Raw genomic sequence first — 23,697 nt, 5'->3', positions numbered from 1 at the left:
ATAGATTTTAAGTTTGATTTTAATATACAATCTAAAATGCTTATCTTATAACAGAATTATCACATAGCTGTATTAAAACATTAGGCTTTCAACTTACAAGTTCAGTCAAATATTTTTAATGTATACTAAATAGAATTAGGAATATAAAGACAAATATGCTATGGTGATAATAAACTACTAGAATATGCAAGTACTATTTTTAATTTTGACTAAAATTCTAATTTATGTACTATTTTCATAAACTCTACAAATATATCCTAATATGCTTGTGTATTCTAACTAGTCAGAAACATTTTATCTTACCCTTGGAGGTGTGTGAGGTGACCACTGGGCAATATGACTCTTTGAAGGATCTGGAACATTAGGCCAGATGTGTTTTTTAATTCTGGAGAGGAAAGAAATACTGCATATGGAGAACCACTTGTAATAAATGTGATCATCTAAATCTTAAGAATAAAACCAATTAAACAAAAAATACCTACTGTACTCCAAAGCTAACAAAAACATCATTTTTCTTGTAACCAATAGAATAAAATACTATTTAAAAATACATAAGGATCTGAGTCTTTATCCTTAAAGAAAAACTGTTTGTTTATAAGACTAAAGCTGGTAATCAGTATTCAATTTTTAAAAATCTCTGAAATCAAATTCTGCAATAATAACCACTTAAAAACTTTAGCCAGGGGTACAAAACATTGTGGCACACCTTCTCTGCAAAACAAAAACCCCAAAATGTTCAATTTCCAACTAAAATAATTCAGACAATGATAAATTATCACACTGGTACAAGATAAAATAATATGATTTTTCACAAGGAAGAAAAGGCTAACATAAAAATAATTCAAGATATCCGTCATCAAAAACCTATTTAAATATGTTTAACATAGTCCCTAGCACAACATCAGAGGTTCACAAGGGTATGTGAGTACACAGGAAATGAGTCATCTTGAGAATAAGTTCAAATAAACAATAAAGATGGGTAGTAAGATCCTAACAGATTGTCCAGCAGGAACAACTATGAAGTCTGGACATAATAGAAAAAGCAATAGAGTAACAACCTAAATAAACTGACCAACCAAAAAAAAAAAAGGAATTCCTTGAAAGACACCAATTACTGAAACAGACTGGAAAAGAAAACTTCAATAGCCCTATACTTATAAGAAATTCAATTTCTAATTAAAAATCTCCCTACAAAGGAAAGAGCATCCCCAGACAGCTTCACTTGTGAATTCCATTAGTTATTTAAAGAGGAAATAATACAAACCCTGTACAAACTCTCCCAGAAAATTGAGGTAATATGTACTGATTAATTTTATGAGATAATCAGTATTACCCTGAATCCAAAATTAAACAATGATGCCACAAAAAAAGGACAAATCAATACCACTTCTTAACATAAAAATACAAAAATTTTTAACACACCGAATCCAGCAAATTCCAAGGAATGCAAGATATAACATCTGAAAATCAATGATAAAATTCACCATATTTATGAAAGGAAAAAAAAAATCATAAGCTCATCTCAACAGATGCAGAAAAAGCATTTGACAGAATTCAATAACCATTCATGACAAAAACTCTTAGCAAAACAGAAATATAAGAACTTCCTCAACTTACAGCTAATATAATATGCAATAGTGTTTAAGAAAAAATATATGCAATAGTGTTAAGAGTGAATGCTCTCTCCCCTAAGATTAGGAAGAATGGAAAGATGTTGGCTCTTAACACATCTATTCAACATTGTACTTACTGAAGGTCTTAGCTAGTAGAATAAGAAAAATAACTAAAAGTATAAAGACTGGAATAACCATCTTTACTTGCAGGCAGCATGACTGTATAGTCATAGGACTGTATAGTCCTATGGAATCTAAAAAGTGACTACAATAAATTAATTTATCAAGATCTCAGTATACAAGATCAATATGCTTAAAAGGATCAATTTTCAATACACCAGAAATGAACAACTAGAAAATAAAAATATTTAAATTCCATTTATAATAGCGTAAAAAAACACTTAGGAAGGAATAAATTTAACATAGCCTGAAGACTACGAAACATTGCAAAAGGAAACAAAAAATGTACCATGTTCATGTACTGAAAGATACATGTGACTCATGAACAAGTGACTCATGAACAAGTTCACACTGCACTTTCTCCTGAACTGATGTATAGATTCAATAAAATTCCACTAAAAATTCTAACAGATTTTTAAGGGAAATTTATAAGGTGATAATTTTATATGAAAAGGCAAAGAATCTAGAAAAAATAATTTTGAAAAAAAAAATACTGGAGGAATTCTGCCACCCGGTCTTACTGTAGAGCTATAATAAATCAAGACCATGTGGTATCAGCACCAATAGACATACATAACAAAGGAACGGGATTAAGAGTCCACAAATAGATCTAGACTTATACGAATAACTGATTTTGGTAAAGGTTGAAGGCAATTCAACAGGAAAAGACAGTCTTTTAATAAATAATGCTGGAATAGTTAGATATCTATGGAAAAAATTCTTTGACTTCACACCATGCACAGAAATTTATCCTAAACAGATCACAGCACAGGGTTAAAATCATTAAATTTCTAGAGGAAAATACAGGAGAACATTCTGTGACACTTGATTAAGCAAAGATTTCATAAAAAGGACATAACATCAATAACCATTAAAAAATAAAAACCCTAACAAAATGGATTTGATCAAAATTAAACACTTTTGCTTTTCTGAAGTCACAGTTAAGAAACCAAAAAGGCAAGCCACAGTCCAGAATTTGCAAAACATATGTGACAAAAAATTTGTAACAAGATATATAAAGAACTCTTAAAGCTCAATATTAACAAATCACCCAATTTAAAAATGGGCAGAAGATTTCAAGACGTATCACAAAAGAAGATGTAAGGTAGCACATGAAAGTATCTATTACTAGTCCTCAGGGAAACAGAAGTTACAATCACACTGAGATAGCACTATAAACCCCTGAGAAAGAATGGCTAAAATTAAAAACCTTGACAGTACCGAGAACTGGGGATGATATTGAGCAAATGGAACTTTTCACATTGCTGGTGGGAATACAGGATGATATGGCCACTTTGAAAAACAATTTGACAGTTTCTTATAAAGTTAAATATGCATCCAGCAATTCTGGATTATATGATCCAGCAATCCCACTGCTAAATATTGACTCAAGATAAATGATAATATATGCCTACACAAAGATATGTGTGTGAATGCTCATAATAGTCAAAAATCAAAGAAACAACTTAAATTTTCATAACAGATGTATGGGTAAACAAATTTTGATCTTTCTATACTACAGAATACTATTCAAGAATAAAAAGGAGAAAAATATTAGTATATGCAACAACATGGATGAATCTCAAAGAAGTGAAAGACATCATACACAAAAAATTACATGCTGCTTGATTCTATATATGTGAAATCCTAGAAAAGGCAAAAATACAACCACAGATCATTTGACTGCTGGGGCTAGGGGCTGAGGGAGAGGACAGACTACAAAACAGAACGAGGAAACTTCCAGGGTGATGGAAATGTTCTCCATCCTAAGTGTGGTGGTAGTTACACATCTACATACAGCTACAAAAATTCATCAAACTGTTCACTTCAAATGGATGAATTTCACTGCATGTAAATTATAGGTCAATAAAAGTGGGGGAAAATGCAAAAATATGAACAAGGGTACTTACAGGTCTCGCTTATTAAAGCAGAATAAAACTCCCAAAAGGGTTGTCAATAGGAATGCTAAGCAAACAGGTACAACAATAGCTTCGATTTCTCCTTGAGCTAAAAAACAAAAACGGGAAAGAAGGAAAATTGTTGACACATATGCTACAGACAAATAATGCAACTTTCCAACCAGATTACTGTTGAAAAGATGAAATACCATCCTAATTTTTTTTTTTTTACAAACTTTTCAAACTTAAAGGTGTTTTCCTCTCCCCATCCCTCCCCCTTGGTAAATCATATCCTAGTTGCTTATGCCTTAGGTCATGGTAACCTGACCACAAAGTATACATAAAATAGAAGTTGGCTGGGGGAATAAACTGATTAGTTCAGTTTACTGGATAGATAATATACCTGGTAACAGCTTTCAAACCTATTTATTTATTACATTTATCATTTGCACTCAGCAGAATCTTAGCAAAAGCTTACTTTTGAGTTAGAGGAGTAGAATTGGAAAAGCTCTAAACGATCTCAATAACTGAACTACAAATGTAACTTTCTATAAGGAATAAAAATGTAAAATTCAGATAAAATTTTTAATCGTTATTTACTGATATAGGGCTAAGAATTTTAGGAGAACCTTAACAGGCACAAGGAGTAGCAGAAGTAGGAATAATATCACCTAAAAAGCAGCAAGCCTCAGATTCCTCAATACCACATGAATCCCTCTCTGAATCTGAAAGACAGCTTAGTAATCAAATGAATCGCTAATTGGGAGAATTTATATTAGAGATTTTTAAATGATTGGTTGTTTCTGGTAAACTCCTCCAACCCTCCTTCACTTAGTCTTTTACAGGAAAAATGTATGAAAGTAGTGCGACAGCCACACATTACTCAGCCTTACCTTCCCACCACACATATCCCTTTACATCCTGTGAAGCATAATAGGAACTGAGAAATCAGAGGAATAAACTATAGGTTGGAAAATATTAATTCCTGAATGCTAAGATTCTCATACACATGACACATCAAATTCAGGCAGAACCTGTCCTCTACTGGCGCTGAACTTCCTTCTAAGCTTCCATGTCTTGGGCCTTTTGCTCATGCTGCTCCAGGATGCCTTCTTCTCCCTGTCTGTCCACATCTTAACCTCAAAGCTCAAGTACTGTCTTCTCCACAAAAATCTTTGAAGGTGAAATTTTCCACTACCAGTATCTTTAAATTCTTGTTCTATTTACTAGTAGCATGGTTCAAATGGCTCTCTGTATTGTTTACTTATACTTTATTTCTTCAACTAAGCTATATGGTCCTTGAGGGCAAAGTCAAAGCCATGTGAAGTAGGTATAATGGATCCATAAAACAATAGGTCAGAGGAAAAAGTGGATGAAACAATACTAAATATGATTTCAGTTTTGGGGAAAAAATGTATGCATAGAAAAGACTAGGAGGATATATAAATATGTTAAAAGATTATTTTGGATGAGGGATTAGGAGTGATTTTTCTTCCTCTTTGTGTTTTAGTGTATAGTCTAAATTCCTTATAATGAACACTACTTTTGTTAACAGCATAAATTTTTAAAGTTAATTACTTTTATTTTTTCTAAAGATCATGGCACAAAGTTTTATTTCCAATATTACAGGTATGCCCCCATTTTCAGAAAGTTTCAATTTTACCACTTCACTTTCACAAAAGATTTACATTAATATACTAAAAAACTTTTTCCATAAATTACATTGTCTGTTTTTGCTAACGAAAATAAACTTATAAAAAAAGCTTGTTAGTGCATTTAATGTAGGTCTTTCATGAAAATGCAGTGGCATAATGCAAACTTGCCCAAGGTGAGGGATACTCTTTGCTCTAAACCATTCTGGCTTATAAAAGGTTTCAGAGGAATGCTCAACTTTTGGTTAGAGGTAGAAACCTGTATTTGTTACATATATATTCTACAAACATGTCAACACAAATCTTATCCCACAGACTATATTCATTATTGGCCATCACACAGCAAAGCTCAGGATCTTTCAATGTCTATCTTATGTAGTAGTCACTTATCCACTTATTTTCTCATACAGCAAACATTCAACCAACAAGGAACATGGAGCTTACTATTTATCATTAACTGTGTTGGTTCTTGGATATGACAAAAACAATAACAATAAAATAAGGTAACTGAATGATGATTCAAAATGTAGTAGTTACAGGAAAGAATGCATTTTAAGTCTGCTGTAGAGAGGCTACAGAAATAGCCAAAACAAGAAAAGGTATAGGTGAATGTACTGGGAAAAGACATAGAGGTGGGGAAAATGAAGAGAGAGGTGGGGAAAATGAAGAGAAGTTTAGGGTCAAAGAAAGAGATTATGAAAGGGCATGCACAGCAGTAATTAGAAGGCATGAGCAACTGAACTTGCTAGTTTGCGTAAGTGAGAAACAGATGAGAAATTTACTACGACTACCCCTAAATTTCTGGGTCTGGCAAAGAGTTATGACATGGAACAAAGAAAGAGAAACCTGTCTGGGAAGAGCAGAGAGCATGGCTGGAGTCTTAGACAGGGACTCTGGAATGGAAGACAAGAAAACAGTGCCAGGAACAGAGCTCTGGAGAATACAAAACATTTAAAAGAGCAGAAAAGGAGACCAAGAAAAAAGTACCACACAAGGAGGAGACTCAGGAGAGTGCTACTAGAAAAATAAACCGAGGGAAGAGACTGTTTCAAGGATGAACAGGCCAATAGGAAGGATCAAATGTTGGCAAGTATAGGGAGAAAAGATGACTGAAAAGCATGCACTGGACAGGACAACTAAGAGGTCTTCCACGTGTGACAGCAGACAGGTTTCAGTGGAGTGGTGGGTGGGGTGGAAATCTGGTTTCAGCAGGTCAAAAACTGAGCTGGAGGTATGGAAACGAGACTGCAAGCGTGGATTAGTCTTTATAGCCTGTGTGTGTTAGTTGCTCAGTCGTGTCCAACTCTTTGCCACCCCATGAACTGTAGCCCGCCAGGCTCCTCTGTCTATGGAATTCTCCAGGCAACCTGCCCATTAAAGGAAGTACAAGAGAAGAGACTATACCCAAGTTTTTTTTTTTTTTTTAAGATAGTTGAAATACAACTTTATCCTGATTCTAAATGAAAAGGAGTGGGAATGACAGTAACAAACAAGATTCCACCTCTCAATATAGTCATGTGACTATAGCAGTCTTATATTTGAAACTCAAGGAGGAAACTGTGTTCCAAAATACCTAAATATGCAGGTCCAAAAAACTGAAGCTTTTCTTTATTTTTAAACAGCCACATTCATTCCAAAGCCCAAATATCTCCTTCAGCATCCAAAGATTAAGTACATGTTCTGCTTAGTTAGATAATAAAGTGGCAAACACGCTGCACCACTGACATTACAGGATAGTTGCCTATATAACTAGACTTCTGACATTGGGCCCCAGCTTCACTTTCTCACAGGTCATCGTTTTCATCTGGGAGAGCAGTCATCTGAGCAACCTCTAAATCGTGCTTGTACTGTGCTACCAAGGCTGTGTCCATGACCACCTCTGGTGGGGCAAGAGCAGGCATGGCGACAAACTCCAAGTTACGGTCTCCGATCAATTTTCTGGCAAGCCAGAGGAAGGGTTTTTCAAAGTTGTAGTTACTTTTGGCAGAAATGTCATAGTACTGAAGATTCTTCTTTCGGTGGAAGACAATTGACTTTGCCTTAACCTTTCTGTCCTTAATATCCAATTTGTTGCCACACAACACAATCGGGATGTTCTGACACACTCATACCAGATCTCTATGCCAGCTAGGCACATTCTTGTAAGTAACTCTCGACGTTACATCAAACATTATAATGGCACACTGACCTCTCAGTCCACCAAATTTCTCCTAACCACCTCTATCCCACACACTGAACTTAATCGGTCCTCTGTTGGTATGGAACACAAGAGGATGGACCTCAACACCCAAGGTAGCTATATACTTCTCAAATTCACAAGTCAGACATTTCACGAATGTAGTTTTTCCAGTACCACCATCACCAACCAATACAAGTTTGAATTGAACTTGGGGTTCTCCTTGGGCAGCCAACGCAATGTTACTTCCAGAAGCGTCTCCGCGCCCGTCTGTCTAAGCGAGACCATACCCAAGTTTTGCCAGTGAAAAAAATGAACCCGTTTAGAAAGATAAACAAATTATTTTGGGATTTATAGAGTACAGGTAAAATTAGAAGCAGTTGAAGAAACAACAACAAAGTATGGAAAACATTTTCTGTAGTTTAAAGAAATAACCAAACAAAACAAAAATCATAATTTATGAACACATCATTTATATGAATCCAAAGATGCACTTTAAACAAAATTTTGGCATGTAAGTTAGGCCCATTTTTAGTCTGATTAAATTTTTAAAAGAAAAGAGAAAGAAGGAAAACTCAAGCATCGTTATTCCTTACCAAACTTTGGTGTAGTAAAGGTGAATTCTGGACCATCCTTCCCACCTTCGTCTGTGTATGCTGCCATTCGCACCATATACAAAGTGTCACTAGTCAAAGAGGACAGTGTATATTCTGTGTGGGAAGAATCCACATTCACAGCTGGAAGAAAGCAGTAAGTGCACTTTAACCAACTACTCTTGCATGGTTTGGCCTATATTTGATATTGGGAGAGTACAAAAAAAGGAATCAAACCATATTTCACTAGAAAACAATGTATTTTTAGTAGGATCATGAAGGCAACCATAAAGCATATTTTCATGTATCTCTTTTCTGAGCATAAAATGCTATATTAAGATGTAAAAAACACAAGAAGGTAAGATTTAAATTAGTATTTAAAAGCCTAAGAAAATACACCTGATTCTTAATAACTGATATAGCTTTATTACCTGTTTCATTTCCAATGACGGTTCTATAAAATATAGTATAATTTCTGATAAATCCATTCTGAACATCAACAGGAAGTTGGTCCCACTCTAAGACAGCTTCATTTTTCCCCACTTTTTTTGTCCGAACAGTAGGTCCTTTGGAAGGTGCTAAAACAGAATAAGGTATTTACTAACTGAAAAGCGTAAGAATTTAGTAAACCACTAGAACTTGGTAGAATTTCATTATCATGGAAATTATTTGAACATAATGAAACATATCCTTATTTAAGAAGGATAAAATGTCTTTGTCAGTACAAAATGCGACTGTTTTTCAAAGAAAGTAGGCCTGGACTTACCAGCTTGTTTAAGGTATGCCTTTATATGCTCAGGGCTTCCTGGTCCATCAGCATATACTGGAGTAACTGTTATCAAGTAACATTTGCTCTCTACTAGGTTTCCTAAAATAAGAATAGTAGATTAAGCATTTTCTTCCTTACAATGAAAAAAACTTAATTAACTCCATTGCTTACTTTTACATTATAATTTCATGACCATTGAATTTTCTTTTATTTATTCATTTATGTTTTTAAAATTGAAACACAGTTGATATACAATGTTAATTTCAGGTATACTAAATAATAATGACATCTGCATACACTATGAAATGATTACCATTGAACTTTCTTTTAACACTACAATTTTTAAGTAAACATTGCCTTTTGTGTACTAGATTCAAGCTTAACAGAGTAAATCTTTATGAAAATAAAAGGCTATTTTTATTGCCAGTAAGTGAATAAAAATATTTATACTGTCAATAAAAGTAACAAATGACTGCATTTATATTCAGGATTTATCAAATGGGTCTTTCTTATAGTTTGACAATTTTTGTACATTTTACCTAATTGAGAACTGCCTATGAGCAAGATGTCAGTAATCAGAGCTAGGGAAAGCACAAACGGCTGTGGTTGGCCAGGTGACTGGGAAAAAGACAATTAAGTGTTATTTCCCACAATAACAGAATTTTAAAAGAAAAAATTATCTTAAATTCTTCCTTTATTTATAATCTTCCCAAATTAACACAGTAATCTATGTCTTTAGCACACAACAACAAAAAAACTTATTTTTGTTTATAAACTGAAGTTTATACCTTCAATAGGAACTTACATTTCCTTAACTGTTTATTCATGAAGTTATATATGCTTCTTTGTCTTCATAAACAGTCATTTTCTTAATGATTCAATATTATCAAGAAGATAATTTTTATATTCTGCTTATACAGTGATGTTTTATCAGGCCTACTTAGTTCTGTGGGAATACTTGCACAACCTGAAGGTCCCCAGAACCTTTGCTCTACTGTCCAGCTAGGGCTTCCCAGGTGGCACCAGTGGTAAAGAATCTGCCTGCCAATGCAGGAGATGCAAGAGATGCGGGTTCAGTCCCAGAGTGGGGAAGAGCCACTGGAGAGGGAAATGGCAACCCACCCTGGTATTCTTGCCTGGAGAATTCCAAGGACAGAGGAGCCTGGCGTGCTACAGTCCAGGAGGTCGCAAAGAGTCCAACATGACTGAGCACGTATGCCATCCACGGTCCAGTTACTACCAATCTATTTTCTCTCTAGCTCTACTTTGCTTTTACTTGGACAAGACTGATAAACTAGATAAGTGGGATTAGTAAAATTATATGTTAAATAATGGGTTAATGAGGGCCAAACAGCCTATGTTATGAATAAAGCTCTTTATGGCAATATATAAACAGTATATTTTTTAACAGCTCTTCTATGATTAATCATATTATTTGTAGCTGAATTCTAATGGTTATCCTCTTTACACACGTACAAACTGAGTGCTTTGTTTCCTCCTTAAAGTTGTTCTATCACTTTAAAGCTACTTGAAAAGTAGTAACTTGCAATGAAAGCAATCCATACTGGAGCTCTTACTTTCTGTCCTTTATTAGTACTTCCAGTTTAAAAGACAAGAAAATATAAGTTCTGATTCTGCTTCCCTTGTTCAACAGCTATAAAAAGTTAACAAGCCATCCAGAAGCTCAGGGAAATTTTTCTCATTAAAGGATGAAGTTAAATCAGGTACAGAGAACATACTAGTTAGGAGCAGAGATTGTACTACCTTGTATTTTTCTTACTTTACAGTTCTGTGAGCGTTCCTTTGATGATCAAAACAACAGAGAGTATTACAAGAAGATAGTATTAACCCCACTTAGTCCATAAACAGACCCTGCAGTTTAGTGAGGTTAGTAAGTATGACTTGCTGAGAGTCACAAGTCTAGTAAACAAGAGTTAACTAGTAACAATGATAAACTGGAAGTCTTTTCAATGGACCACAAAGTCTACAAAGCAGAAAAGATTAAGTACAAGAAAAATCTGTCTAAAGAACTAGAAAAAGGACAACGACTTAAGTGTTTCTAGCAAGGTATACCTCTTAAATAGGTGCGATGTACAGTACCATCTTCTTGTTGCCAGTCTGGGATACAGGGCGATTTATCAGATAACACACACCACTCAAGTATGTATCTGTTTACAGGTTCATTTGGAGCAGTCCATTCTACCCAAAGCACGTTATCTTTGGGAAATGCTTTAAGATCGGTTACGGGGTGAGTAGCTTTAAAACAAAGTATGAATACCGATATGATAAATGAACATTTAAAACTCTGAAGTTCCAACATTTTACATTCATTTTCATAACCATGTGAACTATCTTGCTATTACGTTTTCATAGCACATAAGATTAAACTGTATCTACATGAATAAAAGCACTAATTTATACAGTCAACTTATTTTCAAACTTCAATTCCTTTCCCCAAATTCTTCAAGTATTTTGTGTATATAACGCATTTTCTTCTTTGAAAGCTACAGATAAAGCTATAGAAAAATAATATATTTAAGTTTAATGTATATAATAAGTTCCTCAAACCTAAAAAATATATTTTTTAAAAAAGACAAATAATCATAAAATGCTTAAATAAATTTAAACCACTGCAGATACTGAGGACATAGTCTTAGAATACTTATGTTTTTACAGGAGTCCTGTCCATACCTAACTACCCTTTACCATTCTTAAGTGAGGCTCCATCTTAGGGACAAACCTTGAAAATCCCAGGCAGGGATAGTTAACACAGACGCATCTGATTTGCCAACAGTATTTCTCGCTGTCAGAGTTGCTACATAGCGATCATTTGTGAGGTTCACCATCAGTTTTGTGTCCTGAACTGTGTAATTTTGTAAACGTGATTTCCATCTTGTGAGAGTCACTTCATAATCCAAAATTTTCCCATTAGCTTCAAAAGGAGGCAATGTCTGTAATAAGACAATTTACTTTTAAAACATATTTCATAAATCTTGAATAAAGGTAATGTTTTTCTTCATGTTCAAATTCTATTATGTCAAATCTCTAAATATTTAATTGCAAGGGGCTGGCAACCTTACTTTGAACTCGCTACTGAAGGGAAACTACTACACACTGAATGAAGAGTAAACTAAGAAAGAAAGTAGCACCATTCTGTTAGCTATTAGCTCTCTATACAATTCTTCACTGATGGTGCGCTGGCCTAAACTATTTTAAGTCTCAATATTTTTCTTTCTACCTTATTTTAGCATGATCCATTCATGATCATTTATGGAGCGCACAACAACTTTATTTCCTATTACCAGCATACACTCTGACTACCCCAAATGTTATTTATTTGAGGCACTGAGGAAAGTTTGATAAAACACAGGCCCCTTATAGAACTTTGACAGAATTATGCTGAAATATCTATGAGGTATCACTGGCAATTTATGAACCTTTTCTTTTTAGTATATATAAAGCTTTGCATGTTTATTAAAGTTATCAAATACTATTTGATACCAAAAATTAAGCTCCACCCATGACACCACATAAAATATATTTATATGAGATAAAAGGATATAATCAAATTTTTTTTCTTACCTTCCATTTGAGTTGTACAGATCTAGTGCCATGAGCATGAGATGGCTCTATCTTATACCAGAAACTTGGTGCCCTGGATGGTCCTAAAGAGATGATATAAAATTTTTAAAATAAAAGTTTCTATTATAACAAGATAAGCTAAAATCCTAGAAATTATTCTTTTACTTTGTTTTTAATATTCTTGCCCTTCAATGATATGGTGTCTATATTTCTGTCTTTACACCAGCATTTTCCCACCTCAGCATGATATGTCTTGGACTTCACCTTTACTCAGGGTGATAGCTTGACAATTTAGATTATATTGCAACTCTTTAGTAATCTTAAAATTGTAAAGGTACAAATATATCCTAAGCAATAACCAAAGATGTATCACTATTTCTTATTGCTAAAAATCAAACTGAAATATATTTAAATACATGTGTACAATCCTTAAATGTATATATTTAAGGATATCAGACAAATAAAATAAATGGAGTAACATAGTATTAAGTTTATTACCTTACACTGGGAGTCAATGTAATGGAATATAATATAAATAAATTCACAGGATTGTTGTAATAATCACCAACCATGTGAAAAAGCACTTTACAAAACATCAAATCTGATTGCTAATTAGGTTTTAAAAATTCAAAAATTTTATAATTGTAAAATATGGCATTAAATAGGATAAAAAATAATCTGAGCAAAATCTAAGCAGTGTTGTGCTGATCATGAAGAAGTAACTACAGGTGGACAAAACAAAGGGGAAAGGCACACCAGGAAGGCTGGGGGAAAAGCTGCTGGTACAGGGGGTTTGAATAGATATATACATGAGTACAGTGCAGCACCCTCAAAGAATAAAGAACACAAAGCTATAAAGGAAATTTTAGAGGCTAGAAACTGTTTCTAATGTTAAAAAAAACCCTGGCTTCTTTCACTAATTTGAAGAAATGCATAATCCAATTGTTCATAACTTTTGGGACACCAGAAATCTCTTTTGATTTGACAAAGGTTATATGCCCTCTCTCCAGAAAATGCACACAAGTATGAACACAAATATTTTGTCTACCTCTTAAAGTAGTTTAGGAACTCCCCCAAACTGATCAATGTACTTTTAAACTCTTCAAGAATAACAGTTTCAAAATTCCTAGCCAAGACAAAGGAATCTGACTCCCAAACCAGCAAGAGTAGGATTACTTTCTTTCTTGGCATTTTTCAGAATAAGAGAAAATTTGTGGTGGAGAATGTTACTTTACTTTTCTGCCTTTGACATTCTCAATTCACATAACTCTCATGAAACCTCTGGCAGAGCTCTGTGGAAGTGAAGGGATTTAGGAGGTAGGGAAGGTTTCAAAGTCATAGCTGCTGCCACTGACACCTCAAGAGGGTGACTGTGACAAGAAAACGTTCAGAAAAAAGAAATCTGTATTCCATAGGATTATTTTTAATTGAAGGCTAACTGCTTTATAATATTGTGTTGGTTTCTGTCATGTATCACCATAAACCAGCCACAGGTATACACATGTCCCTTCCTCTTGAACCTTGCTCCCACCTCCCACCCCATCCCACTCCTCTAGGTTGTCACAGAGCACTGGTTTAAACTCCCTGAGTCATTCAGCAATTCCCACTGGCTGTCTGTTTTACATATGGTAGCATGTATGTTTCCATGCCACTCTATCCATTCGTCCAGCCCTCTCCTTCTCCCCTGTGTCCACAAGTCTGTTCTCTTATGTATGTGTCTCCACTGCTGCCCTGCAAATAGGTTCATCAGTACCAACTTTCTGGATTCCATTTATGTGTTAATATACAATGTTTATTTTTCTCTTTCTGATTTATTTCATTCTGTATAATAGGCTGTAGGTTCATCCACCTCATTAGAACTGACTCAAATGCGTTCCTTTTTATGGCCGAGTAACATTCCATTGTATACATGTACCACAGCCTCTATCCATTCATCTGTCGATGGACATCTAGGTTGCTTCCACGTCCTTGCTACTGTAAATCATGCTGCAGTGAACACTGGGGTACATGTGTCTTTTTCAATAATGGTTTTCTCAGGGTATACGCCAGTAATAGGATTGTTGGGTCATATGGTAGTTTTATTCCTAGTTTTTAAAGGAATCCCCATACTGTCCTCTATAGTGGGCTATATCAATTTGCATTCTCATCAACAGTGCAAGAGGGTACCCTTTTCTCCACACCCTCTCCAGCATTTATTGTTTGTAGATTTTTTGATGATGGCAATTCTGACTGGTATAAGGTGATTTCTCATTGTAATTTTGATTTGCATTTCTCTAATAATGAGTGATGTTAAGCATCTTTGCATGTATTTATCAGCCATCTGTCTTTGGTGAAATGTCCACTTAGGTCTTCTGCCCACTTTTTGATTGGGTTGTTTTTCTGGTATTGAGTTGCATGAGCTGCTTGTTTATTTTGGAGATTAATCCTTTGCCAGTTGTTCCATTTGCTAGTATTTTCTCCCATTCTAAGGGCTGTCTTTTCACCATGTTTTTAGTTTCCTTTGCTGTACAAAACCTTTTAATTAGGTCCCACTTGTTTTTGATTTTATTTCCATTATTCAAGGAGGTAGGTCATAGAGGAGCTTGCTGTGATTTATGTCAGAGTGTTTTGCCTATGTTTTCCTCTAAGAGTTTCATAGTTTCTGTCTTACATTTAGGTCTTTAATCCATTTTGAGTTTATTTTTCTTGAGTTTATTAAGTGTTCCAAGTTCATTCTTTTTCAGGTAGCTGTCTGGTTTTCCCAGCACCACTTATTGAAGAGACTATCTTTTCTCCATTGTATATCCTTGCCTCCTTTGTCAAAGATAAGGTGCCCACAGGTGCATGTGTTTATCTCTGGGCTTTTAATTAATCTTCTTTCATCGGTCTATATTTCTGTTTTTGTGCCAGTACCATACTGTCATGATAACTGTGTTTGAGTCTCCTTTTCCCAGCCTTTAGGGTTGTATTCCTTCTTCCTTTTGGTTTCTGCCCTTGGTGGGTGAGGTTGTTCCAGTGGTAGGCTTTGGTTGGGAAGGACTTGTGCCTGCCTTCTGAGGGGAGGAGGTGAGTTTTTTCCCTCTGATGGGCAGGGCTGTGTAAGGTGGTATTTTCGAGTGTCTGTGGGAAGCTGGTCTGCCGATGACTGGGTTTGTTTTTGTCTTGCTTGTTCTTTGGGTGAAGAATCCTGTACTGGGTGCTGCTGGGTCCTGGATACAGGTGGAAGTCTTCATGGGAGTTCTCACTGATTAACACTTCATGGGGTCAGGAGTTCTTTGGCAGTCTAGTGTCCTGGATGCATCCCTCTCACTCCAAAGGCTCAGGGCCTGATATCTGGCCAGGGAACCAAGATTCCACAAGCCATTTGTTATGGCATTAAAGAGGACTGAAACAAACACAGGGCTTCCCAGGTAGCTCAGATGGTAAAGAATTCGCCTTCAATGTAGGAGACCCAGGTTCTATCCCTGGGTCAGAAAGATCCCCTGGAGAAGAGCATGGCAACCCACTCCAGTATTCTTTCCTGGAGAATCCTACGGACAGAAGAGCCTGGCAGGCTACGGTTTCATGGGGTCACACAGAATCGGAATGACTGAGTGACTTTCACTTTCACAACAAACACACAAAACAGAAAACAAAACAAGAAACAAAAAATGAATCCCAAATAGTAAATACAAAATCAGACAAATATCAAAAACAAAGGCACACGCATGCGCGCACATACACACACAAAAGCAGAACAGTCCAAAGAAAAGAAAGTATAAGAGAGTGACCTGGTGAACAAAGGAAACCAAAAACGGTATCGACCAATTAAAAACAAAACACAAATCAGAAAACAAGACAAAAACAGACTGCCAACTGGGGAATAAAGAAAAAAAACAACAACAACAGACTAATGAATAGGGTGAAATAACAGGGTCAAAGAAAAGGAAGGCAAAAGATAGAAAAGCAAAGTTAAATAAAGTATATTAAAAAAGATTTATATATATTAAAGAATATACCAGGAAAAGAATAAGAAAAATAAACAAGTAAAACAATTTTCAAAAGAAAAAAACCCCATAAAACTGCAAAAAGAAAACACAGATGTAGAAGTATATAAAGGAAATACAAAGTGTGATGTAAAAAAAAAAGTTCTCCAAAGCTTAAATAGAGTTAATAATAATAAAATGAACAACCACAGCAAAGCAACAGGGGAAAAAAAGAATTCCAGAACCAACTACAGAATAAATCAGAATAAAAATAATAAATGTTTTTCTCTGATCTCAACTGTCAGCATCCTTTTCCTCACTGTGAATCACCTCTGCCTCCCTAGGATGCCCTCCAATACCAGGCTGGTCTCTGGACCTGCTGTGGGGACAGCTCAGACTCTATAATCTGGCCCTATTCCTGAATGTTCTTGCCTCCAATGTCCACAGCTGCCAGAGTTAGGCATTTTCTTTTGTGGGAATTCTCATTCTCCTTTTATATATTCCATACACACAGAGTCTGCGTACTTGACTGTGTGGGTTTAATCTGCAGCTTGTACAGCTGGTGGAAAGGTGAAAGGTTTTCAATCCTCTTCCTTAGCCACACTGCCCCTGAAGTTCAATTGTGGTTTTATCCCCACCTCTGAATGTGAGTCATTCACAGGAGTTTGCTCCTGAGGCTGCCCTGGAGGACTTGCGTCTGCCTCAGTGAGGACCGGGTATGGCGGTGGTGCAGCTACTTCGATTACGGGGCCCTGGCAGTGCCAGGAATGTAGGGGAGCTGGTGGCCACGGGTACAGGAGATATAGAGCTCTTAGGGTTTTTCTAGCTTCTGGCCACTCTGCCCCACAGAGGATAGAGCATGGAGGTGGTGTGGCTACTTGGATCATAGGGACCTTGGCAGCACAGGGGAGCCTGTGGCCATGGACACAGGAGGTATGTTACAGTTTTTTCTAGCCTCTGGCAGCTCTGCCCCAGTAGAGATCAAGTGTGGAGGTAATACAGTTGCTTGGATTGCGAGGACCCTTGAAAGGTTGTTGCTGAGCCATGAAAGATGCAAGGATTCTTGGCCTCCAGAGGAGAGGAATTCAACCCAGGGCCAGTAACGAGGCTTGATCGTTCAGAGCTTTTGTGTAATAAAGTTTTATTAAAGTATAAAAGAGACGGAGAACACTTCTGACATAGACATCAGAAGGGGGCAGAAAGAGTGCTCCCCTGCTGGTCTTTAGCAGGAAGTTGTATATATATATACACCTACTAGCAGGCTGCTAATTAGAGAAAGGAAATGGCTCAAAACTTCAGAGAATGGCACCAAACCCCTCACCCACAACATTCATTTTGAGATAACATTGGTACAAGGTGAGTCATCTCAGGCCATAAAATGATTGACATGAATCTTGAAGAAAGGCAGGTTTCCAAACAAATACATAGTCTCATTAACACAGAGTAGGAGGACAACTGTATGAGTAAAACACACTGGTTTGTTGAGCCATTGTCGGTTCTGTGTATGTGTGGGCGCTTAGTCGCTCAGCCATTTCTGACTCTTGTGACCCCACAGACTAGCCTGCCAGGCTCCTTTGTCCATGGGATTCTCCAGGCAAGAATACTGGAGTGGGTTGCTGTTTCCTTCTCCAGGTGATCTTCCCAAACCAGGAATCGAACCCAGGTCTCCTGCATTGCTGGCAGATTCTTTACCAACTAAGCTATGAGGGAAGCCCCATATATACATACAAAATAAATAATTTTGTATAGAGAAGGGGGAAAAAAAATCTGTCACTTGTAGTTTGTTTCCTCCTGCCACTTAAGAGACAGAAAATACGTCTGACACTTGCAGCCTACTTCCTCCGTCTGGAGACCCCTGGCCTTCCTGCCTGTTACCCTCTCACCCTGGAGTCACAAAGTGTGCAGGGATGCCAGCTGCCTCAGGTGCAGGAGCGGTGGCACTATTAAGAGTTTTTTTCTAGCCTCAAAGGGTCTCCCTGGCTGGTCCTTTTCTTGTTTCTTGGTAAAGAAGGCACTCAAAGGTCCCCCCCAGGGTGGTGATGAAGTGTCAAAGTGTTAGTCACTCAGTCATGTCTGACTCTGCAACCCCATGGACTGCAGCCCACTGGGTTCCTGTCCATGGCATTCTCCAGGCAAGCAAACTGGAGGGGCTTGTCACTCCCTTCTTCAGGGAACCTTCCCAACCCAGGAATTGAACCCGGGCCTCCAGCACGACAGGCAGACACTTTACTGTCTGAGTCACCAGGGAAGCTGGCTGGGTGCTTCTCTTGCTCAGTGCACTCGAAGGGCCTCCTTCTCTGGGTTCTTTCTCTGCTGATCAGCTGGCATGTGGGGAGAGACAGACTACAGTGATGGCTCCATCCCCCTGCATGTGACTCAGCAGTATCACCCTACCTCCATGACTACCCGACTTTCCTCCAGAGTCATTCCCCTCTGAGATCTCCTCCCTCACGTCCCTGGGGGCCATCTCCCTGCAGTCAACAGCAGACCTCACCCTGGGATTGCTCCTCAATCCCTACATTCCAGCTCCCAGCCACCATGCATTCTAGAGGACTTGCATTCCTGTCTGGGATACATATGGATGCGGCAAGGATCATCTGTGGGGTTCTCACTCCATTCAGACTGTCACAGATCAATTGCTGCACTCTCTAACAGCCTCAAATGCTTCCCTGCATCCCAAACAATGCCCCAGTGTGGTGATCTGACCCCTGCTTCAGTTCCCTCACCCTCCATGTATGGGTCCAGTCCTGCTCACTCTCCTCTTTTTCACTTCCTTCCTTCGTCCTACCAAGTTTTATGTGGATCTATATATATTCCTTTCCAGGGGTCAGGGACTCCTGCCTGCTCTCAGCTGGTATTCTGAAAGATCTGTATCTGAAGATGCATTCCTGAAACATTTGTGGAGATGTACTCCATGTCCACTACTCCTTTGCCATCTTGTCTTCCCCCCTCCATAGGATTATTTCTTGATGGTTATAGATGAAATTAGTAACATCAGATGCTTTGGGGGAAGGAATCTTACTTTATATCGTGTATCCTTTTATGCCTTTTGGATTCTACGCTATATGCACTGTATTATCATGAAAAACAAAGGGAAAATGAAAATAAACCAACCAATCAAAACACAAAAATGCTTTTTCAGGGGCTTATTAAGTACTGATAAAAAAATGAATAAAAGCTACACTACAGCTATCTTTATGATAGTGAAAGTCTAATGCATATTTTGGTAGGTAGTATGATTTTAAAGATTCAGGATATGATCCTCCAGTTAAGATATATTTCTAGACTACTCTCCTTTAATAAAATGTCCTGGATTTACCAACTATTAATGGTTTTCTCTTCGTATCTAAGACACCATTCCACAATTTCCTTTAATTAGGTATTAAATAGATTTGTACTATCAATAATGTATATTAAATTTTACATCTTGAGATCCTTTAAAAAGTGTAAAATAACAGTTTGAATAAAATGGCCACAAAAGATGCAATGAAGTCTATATTATTAAAAGCAGGTAAAATTTATAGTCAAAATTCAAATTTTTTTTCTTCATGTATTTATCTACTTACTATCTTCATATGTGATACCACTTGCTTCTTCACTCCAGTCACTCCAAAATCCTTTACCATCTTCCTTCATACAACGAATCCTAAACACATATTCTGTAAAAGGTTTAAGGTCCTGAACAGTGAATGAAGATCGGGTAGATGATGTATCTTCAGGAGGAACCTGAAAACAAAGCAAATTGACCAACAAAAAGTACAGAGGTATTTATTACAGATCTTCTAAACTGCCTAATATTTAGAAGCTAATTAATGAAACAAGCCTAATAACTAATGAAAAAAAACTAATTTGACTCAAGCTCTGCAGAGAAATAAATTCAAGTGAAAAAAGCAGTCAAAATTAGTAAAAGTTAATAGGTTTGGGAAATATGGAAACAACTATTATTAATCTTTTCATCCTTTATTTCTTTTCATCCTTTATTTCTTTCTTCTATGCTCCTATAACACTCATGGTCTTAATAGGAAAAAGAGAAATTCCAATTAAAATTTAATTCAAGAAGGGTTTACTAAAGGAAATATGAGCAGAGTGTAAGAAACCTTACTAGGTAGTATAGGCAGTACTCTGGAGCTTAGTGGTGTTACCACCTCTAGAATCAAAGGGAAGAGGGGTGGCACCAGAACCTGGAAGAACAGGGTCACAAAGGGTTAACTTGAGCGCAGTAGTGACTTTAGGTTGAGACAGGAGAGCTCTAGGGAGGAAGCAGCGCAAAAAAATATGCTGATCTCACTTCTCTCTCTCCTCCCTCTTGCCAAGACCCCTCTACCCATTAACTAGCAACTTACTAGGAAACTAGAGAACCAACAGATAAAATCCATACAGGTCTGCATACCAAGACCAAGAGTAGGTGGAGAAGGGTAGAATATAAATCTAGATGGGCAAAAGGAAGATATCCAGCCCAATTACGAAAAACAAAAACTATCTTTGTAGATAAACTTGGTTTTCAGAAAAAAAGAGAGTAGACTAAACATAGATTTAGTGACTTCCCTGGTGGCTCAGGCAGTAAAGCGTTTGCCTACAATGTAGGAGACCCAGGTTCTATTCCTAGGTCAGGAGGATCCCCTGGAGAAGGAAATGGCAACCAACTCCAGTATCCTTGCCTGGAGTATTTCATGGATGGAGGATCCTGGCAGGCCCCAGTCCAAGGAGTCGCAACAACTGGGCGACTTCTCTTCACTTCACTTCAAACATAGACAAATAACAGGTTCTTTCTACCACTCTGAGATCTCAATATTGAATACAAAATGTGTCAGTCTTTTTTCTATAAGTGAATTAAGATTCTATGGTATTGAAAAAATTTTGAAGAACTTCTAGTAGGTATCTTCTCTGTACAATCCTCACGTACAACATGAAGCATTAATCCACTTTAGTTTGCTGCTTTTTCTGATTGTATTCTGAGTCCATGTGGAATGGAGGACAGAAGCAGGAAAGTCACGGGCTCAATTCCCTTCGGAACTCATTATTGCAACCAGAGAAACAAAGCAAAGGCATACTGTTAATGGTAAACCGAGTTACAACAGAAGAGTAGTATGCAGATCTCAATGCTATGATGTTGGCCTTTTAAATTAAAAGCTCCTAGTATTTCTTCTGCTTATAACATCATCTTTGGATGGTGGTGGTGGTATTCAGTCACTAAGTCGGATCTGACTCTTTGCAACCCCATGGGCTGCAGCACGCCAGGCTTCCCTGTCCTTCACTATTTCTCAAAGTTTGCTCAAACTCATGTCCACTAAGTCAATGATGCCATCCAACCATCTCATCCTCTGTAACCGCCTTCTCCTCCTGCTCTCAATCTTTCCTAGCATCAGGGTCTTTTCCAGTGAGTTGGCTCTTCACATCAGGTGGCCAAAATATTGACACTTCAGCTTTAGCATCAGTCCTTCCAATGAATATTCAGGGTTGATTTCCTTTAGGATTGACTGGTTTGATCTCCCTGCAGTTCAAAGGACTCTCAAGAGTCTTCTCCAGCACCACAGTTTGAAAGGATCAATACTTTGGTGCTCAGCCTTCTGTTATGGTCCAACTCTCACATCTGTATGTGACTAGTGGAAAAACTATAGCTTTGACTAGATGGACCTTTGTTAGCAAAATGATGTCTCTGCTTTTTAATACACTGTCTAGGTTTGTGATAGCTTTTCTTCCAAAGAGCAAGTGTCTTTTAATTTCATGGCTGCAGTCACCATCCACAGTGATTTTGGAGCCCAAGAAAATAAAATCTACTACTGTTTCCATTTTTTCCCTGTCTATCTGCCATGAAGTGATGTGACCAGATGCCATAATCTTAGGTTTTTGAATGCTGAGTTTTAAGCCAGCTTGTTCACTCTTCTTTTTCACCTTCATCAACAGGCTCTTAAGTTCCTCTTCAATTTCTGCCATTAGGGTGGTATTATCTACATATCTGAGGTTGTTGATATTTCTCCAGCAATCTTGATTTCAGTTGGTGACTCACCCAGTGCAACATTTCACATGATGTGAAAGAAAGTTAAAAGTAAAGTGTTAGTTGCTCAGTCATGTCCAACTTTGCAACTTCACGGACTGTAGCCTATCAGGCTCTTCTGTCCATGGAATTCTCCAGGCAAAAACACTGGAGTGGGTTGCCATTCCCTTCTCCAGGGGATCTTCCCGACCCAGGGACTGAACCTGAGTTTGCTGTGTTGCAAGCAGATTCTTCGCCATCTGAGCCACCAGGGAAGCTCACATGATGTACTCTGCATATAAGTTAAATAAGAAGGGTGACAATATATAGCCTTGACATGGTCCTTTCCCAATTTTGAACCAGTCCATTGTTCTGTGTTCGGTTCTAACTGCTGCTTCTTGATCTGCATATAGGTTTCTCAGGAGGCAGGTAAGATACTCCCATCTCTAAGAATTTTCCACAGTTTATTGTAACTTTGGGTATACAGTCCTTTTATTTTTCAATCTTATAATCCCTCTGTTTCATGGGCTGGCAATCTTTCTATAAAGGGCTGGACTGTAAATACTTTAGGCTGTGGGCCAGATGGTCTCTGTTGCAGTTATTCAACTCTTTCTATGTAGCATAAAAATCATCAGAAAGAACATGTAAACAAACGTTTGTGGCTGTGTTCCAATAACACTTTATTTACAAAAACAGATGAGAGGCTGAATTTGGCCTACAGATGTAGTTTGTTAATGCCTGCTCTACCTTACCCATATAACCTCTTCATTCTTACTCCTCTACCTAATCTGCTTCCTGTTATCTGTGGTCATTTCACCTCTCACCAAAAATGCTATTCCTTCTCATTCTGCATCACTTCCATATTTCACTTAAAATCTACTGTGCTGAGCAAAATTGTATTATCTATCTGGATGTCTTCCTGTTGGTCCTTGCTTGAAATACAGATCTAGAAGTGTCAAGCAAACTACTTCACATAACCAGAAATTTAAGACATTCAGAAAATGACTGAGACTTTTAGGTTAGTGGGTTAAAGAAAAGACTACTTGAATAAACAGTAACTTTCAATTTACCTGGTTCCAAGTTGAGGCATCTTTGGTCCTATATTGAATGTCATATTTCAGAGTTATAAAACTCTTAAAAGGTGAGTCAGTCCATGTCAATTTTAAAATACTAGACAGTTCCTTTGAGTTGTTGACTGATAAAATATGTGGTGGATTGAGCTTCACTGAAAAATAAAAAAGATCCTAATGTTTACCATGGTTTACTTTTACAACTTCTTACAAAGTCCAATATACTCTATATTTTATTTCACAATA

The 23,697-nt window shown here is 37.1% G+C and overlaps 1 protein-coding gene and 1 pseudogene across 3 annotated transcripts in view; both read right to left on the bottom strand.

Annotated features, from left to right (window-relative positions):
• The window catches only part of IL6ST (interleukin 6 cytokine family signal transducer), a 60,771-nt gene that overhangs the window by 5,499 nt on the left and 31,575 nt on the right, over nt 1-23,697 (bottom strand). For all 3 annotated transcript variants that reach the window (XM_043887209.1, XM_043887210.1, XM_043887211.1), the window contains 10 exons: nt 23,452-23,606; nt 19,974-20,133; nt 12,464-12,546; nt 11,622-11,832; nt 10,955-11,137; nt 8,879-8,980; nt 8,544-8,690; nt 8,116-8,256; nt 3,704-3,800; nt 304-385 (listed from right to left, as the gene is read on the bottom strand). In XM_043887209.1, coding sequence (XP_043743144.1) covers nt 304-385; nt 3,704-3,800; nt 8,116-8,256; nt 8,544-8,690; nt 8,879-8,980; nt 10,955-11,137; nt 11,622-11,832; nt 12,464-12,546; nt 19,974-20,133; nt 23,452-23,606 — 1,361 coding nt within the window. The remainder of the gene's footprint in view (nt 1-303; nt 386-3,703; nt 3,801-8,115; nt 8,257-8,543; nt 8,691-8,878; nt 8,981-10,954; nt 11,138-11,621; nt 11,833-12,463; nt 12,547-19,973; nt 20,134-23,451; nt 23,607-23,697) is intronic.
• Nucleotides 3,807-8,103, bottom strand: LOC122683552 (annotated as a pseudogene).

This window comes from Cervus elaphus, chromosome 25, assembly GCF_910594005.1.
Source record: "Cervus elaphus chromosome 25, mCerEla1.1, whole genome shotgun sequence".
In the NCBI taxonomy this organism is placed as follows: Eukaryota; Metazoa; Chordata; class Mammalia; order Artiodactyla; family Cervidae; genus Cervus; species Cervus elaphus.
The sequence above is the reverse complement of the archived record's forward strand: the minus strand, read 5'-3'. Positions and strand labels throughout refer to the sequence as shown.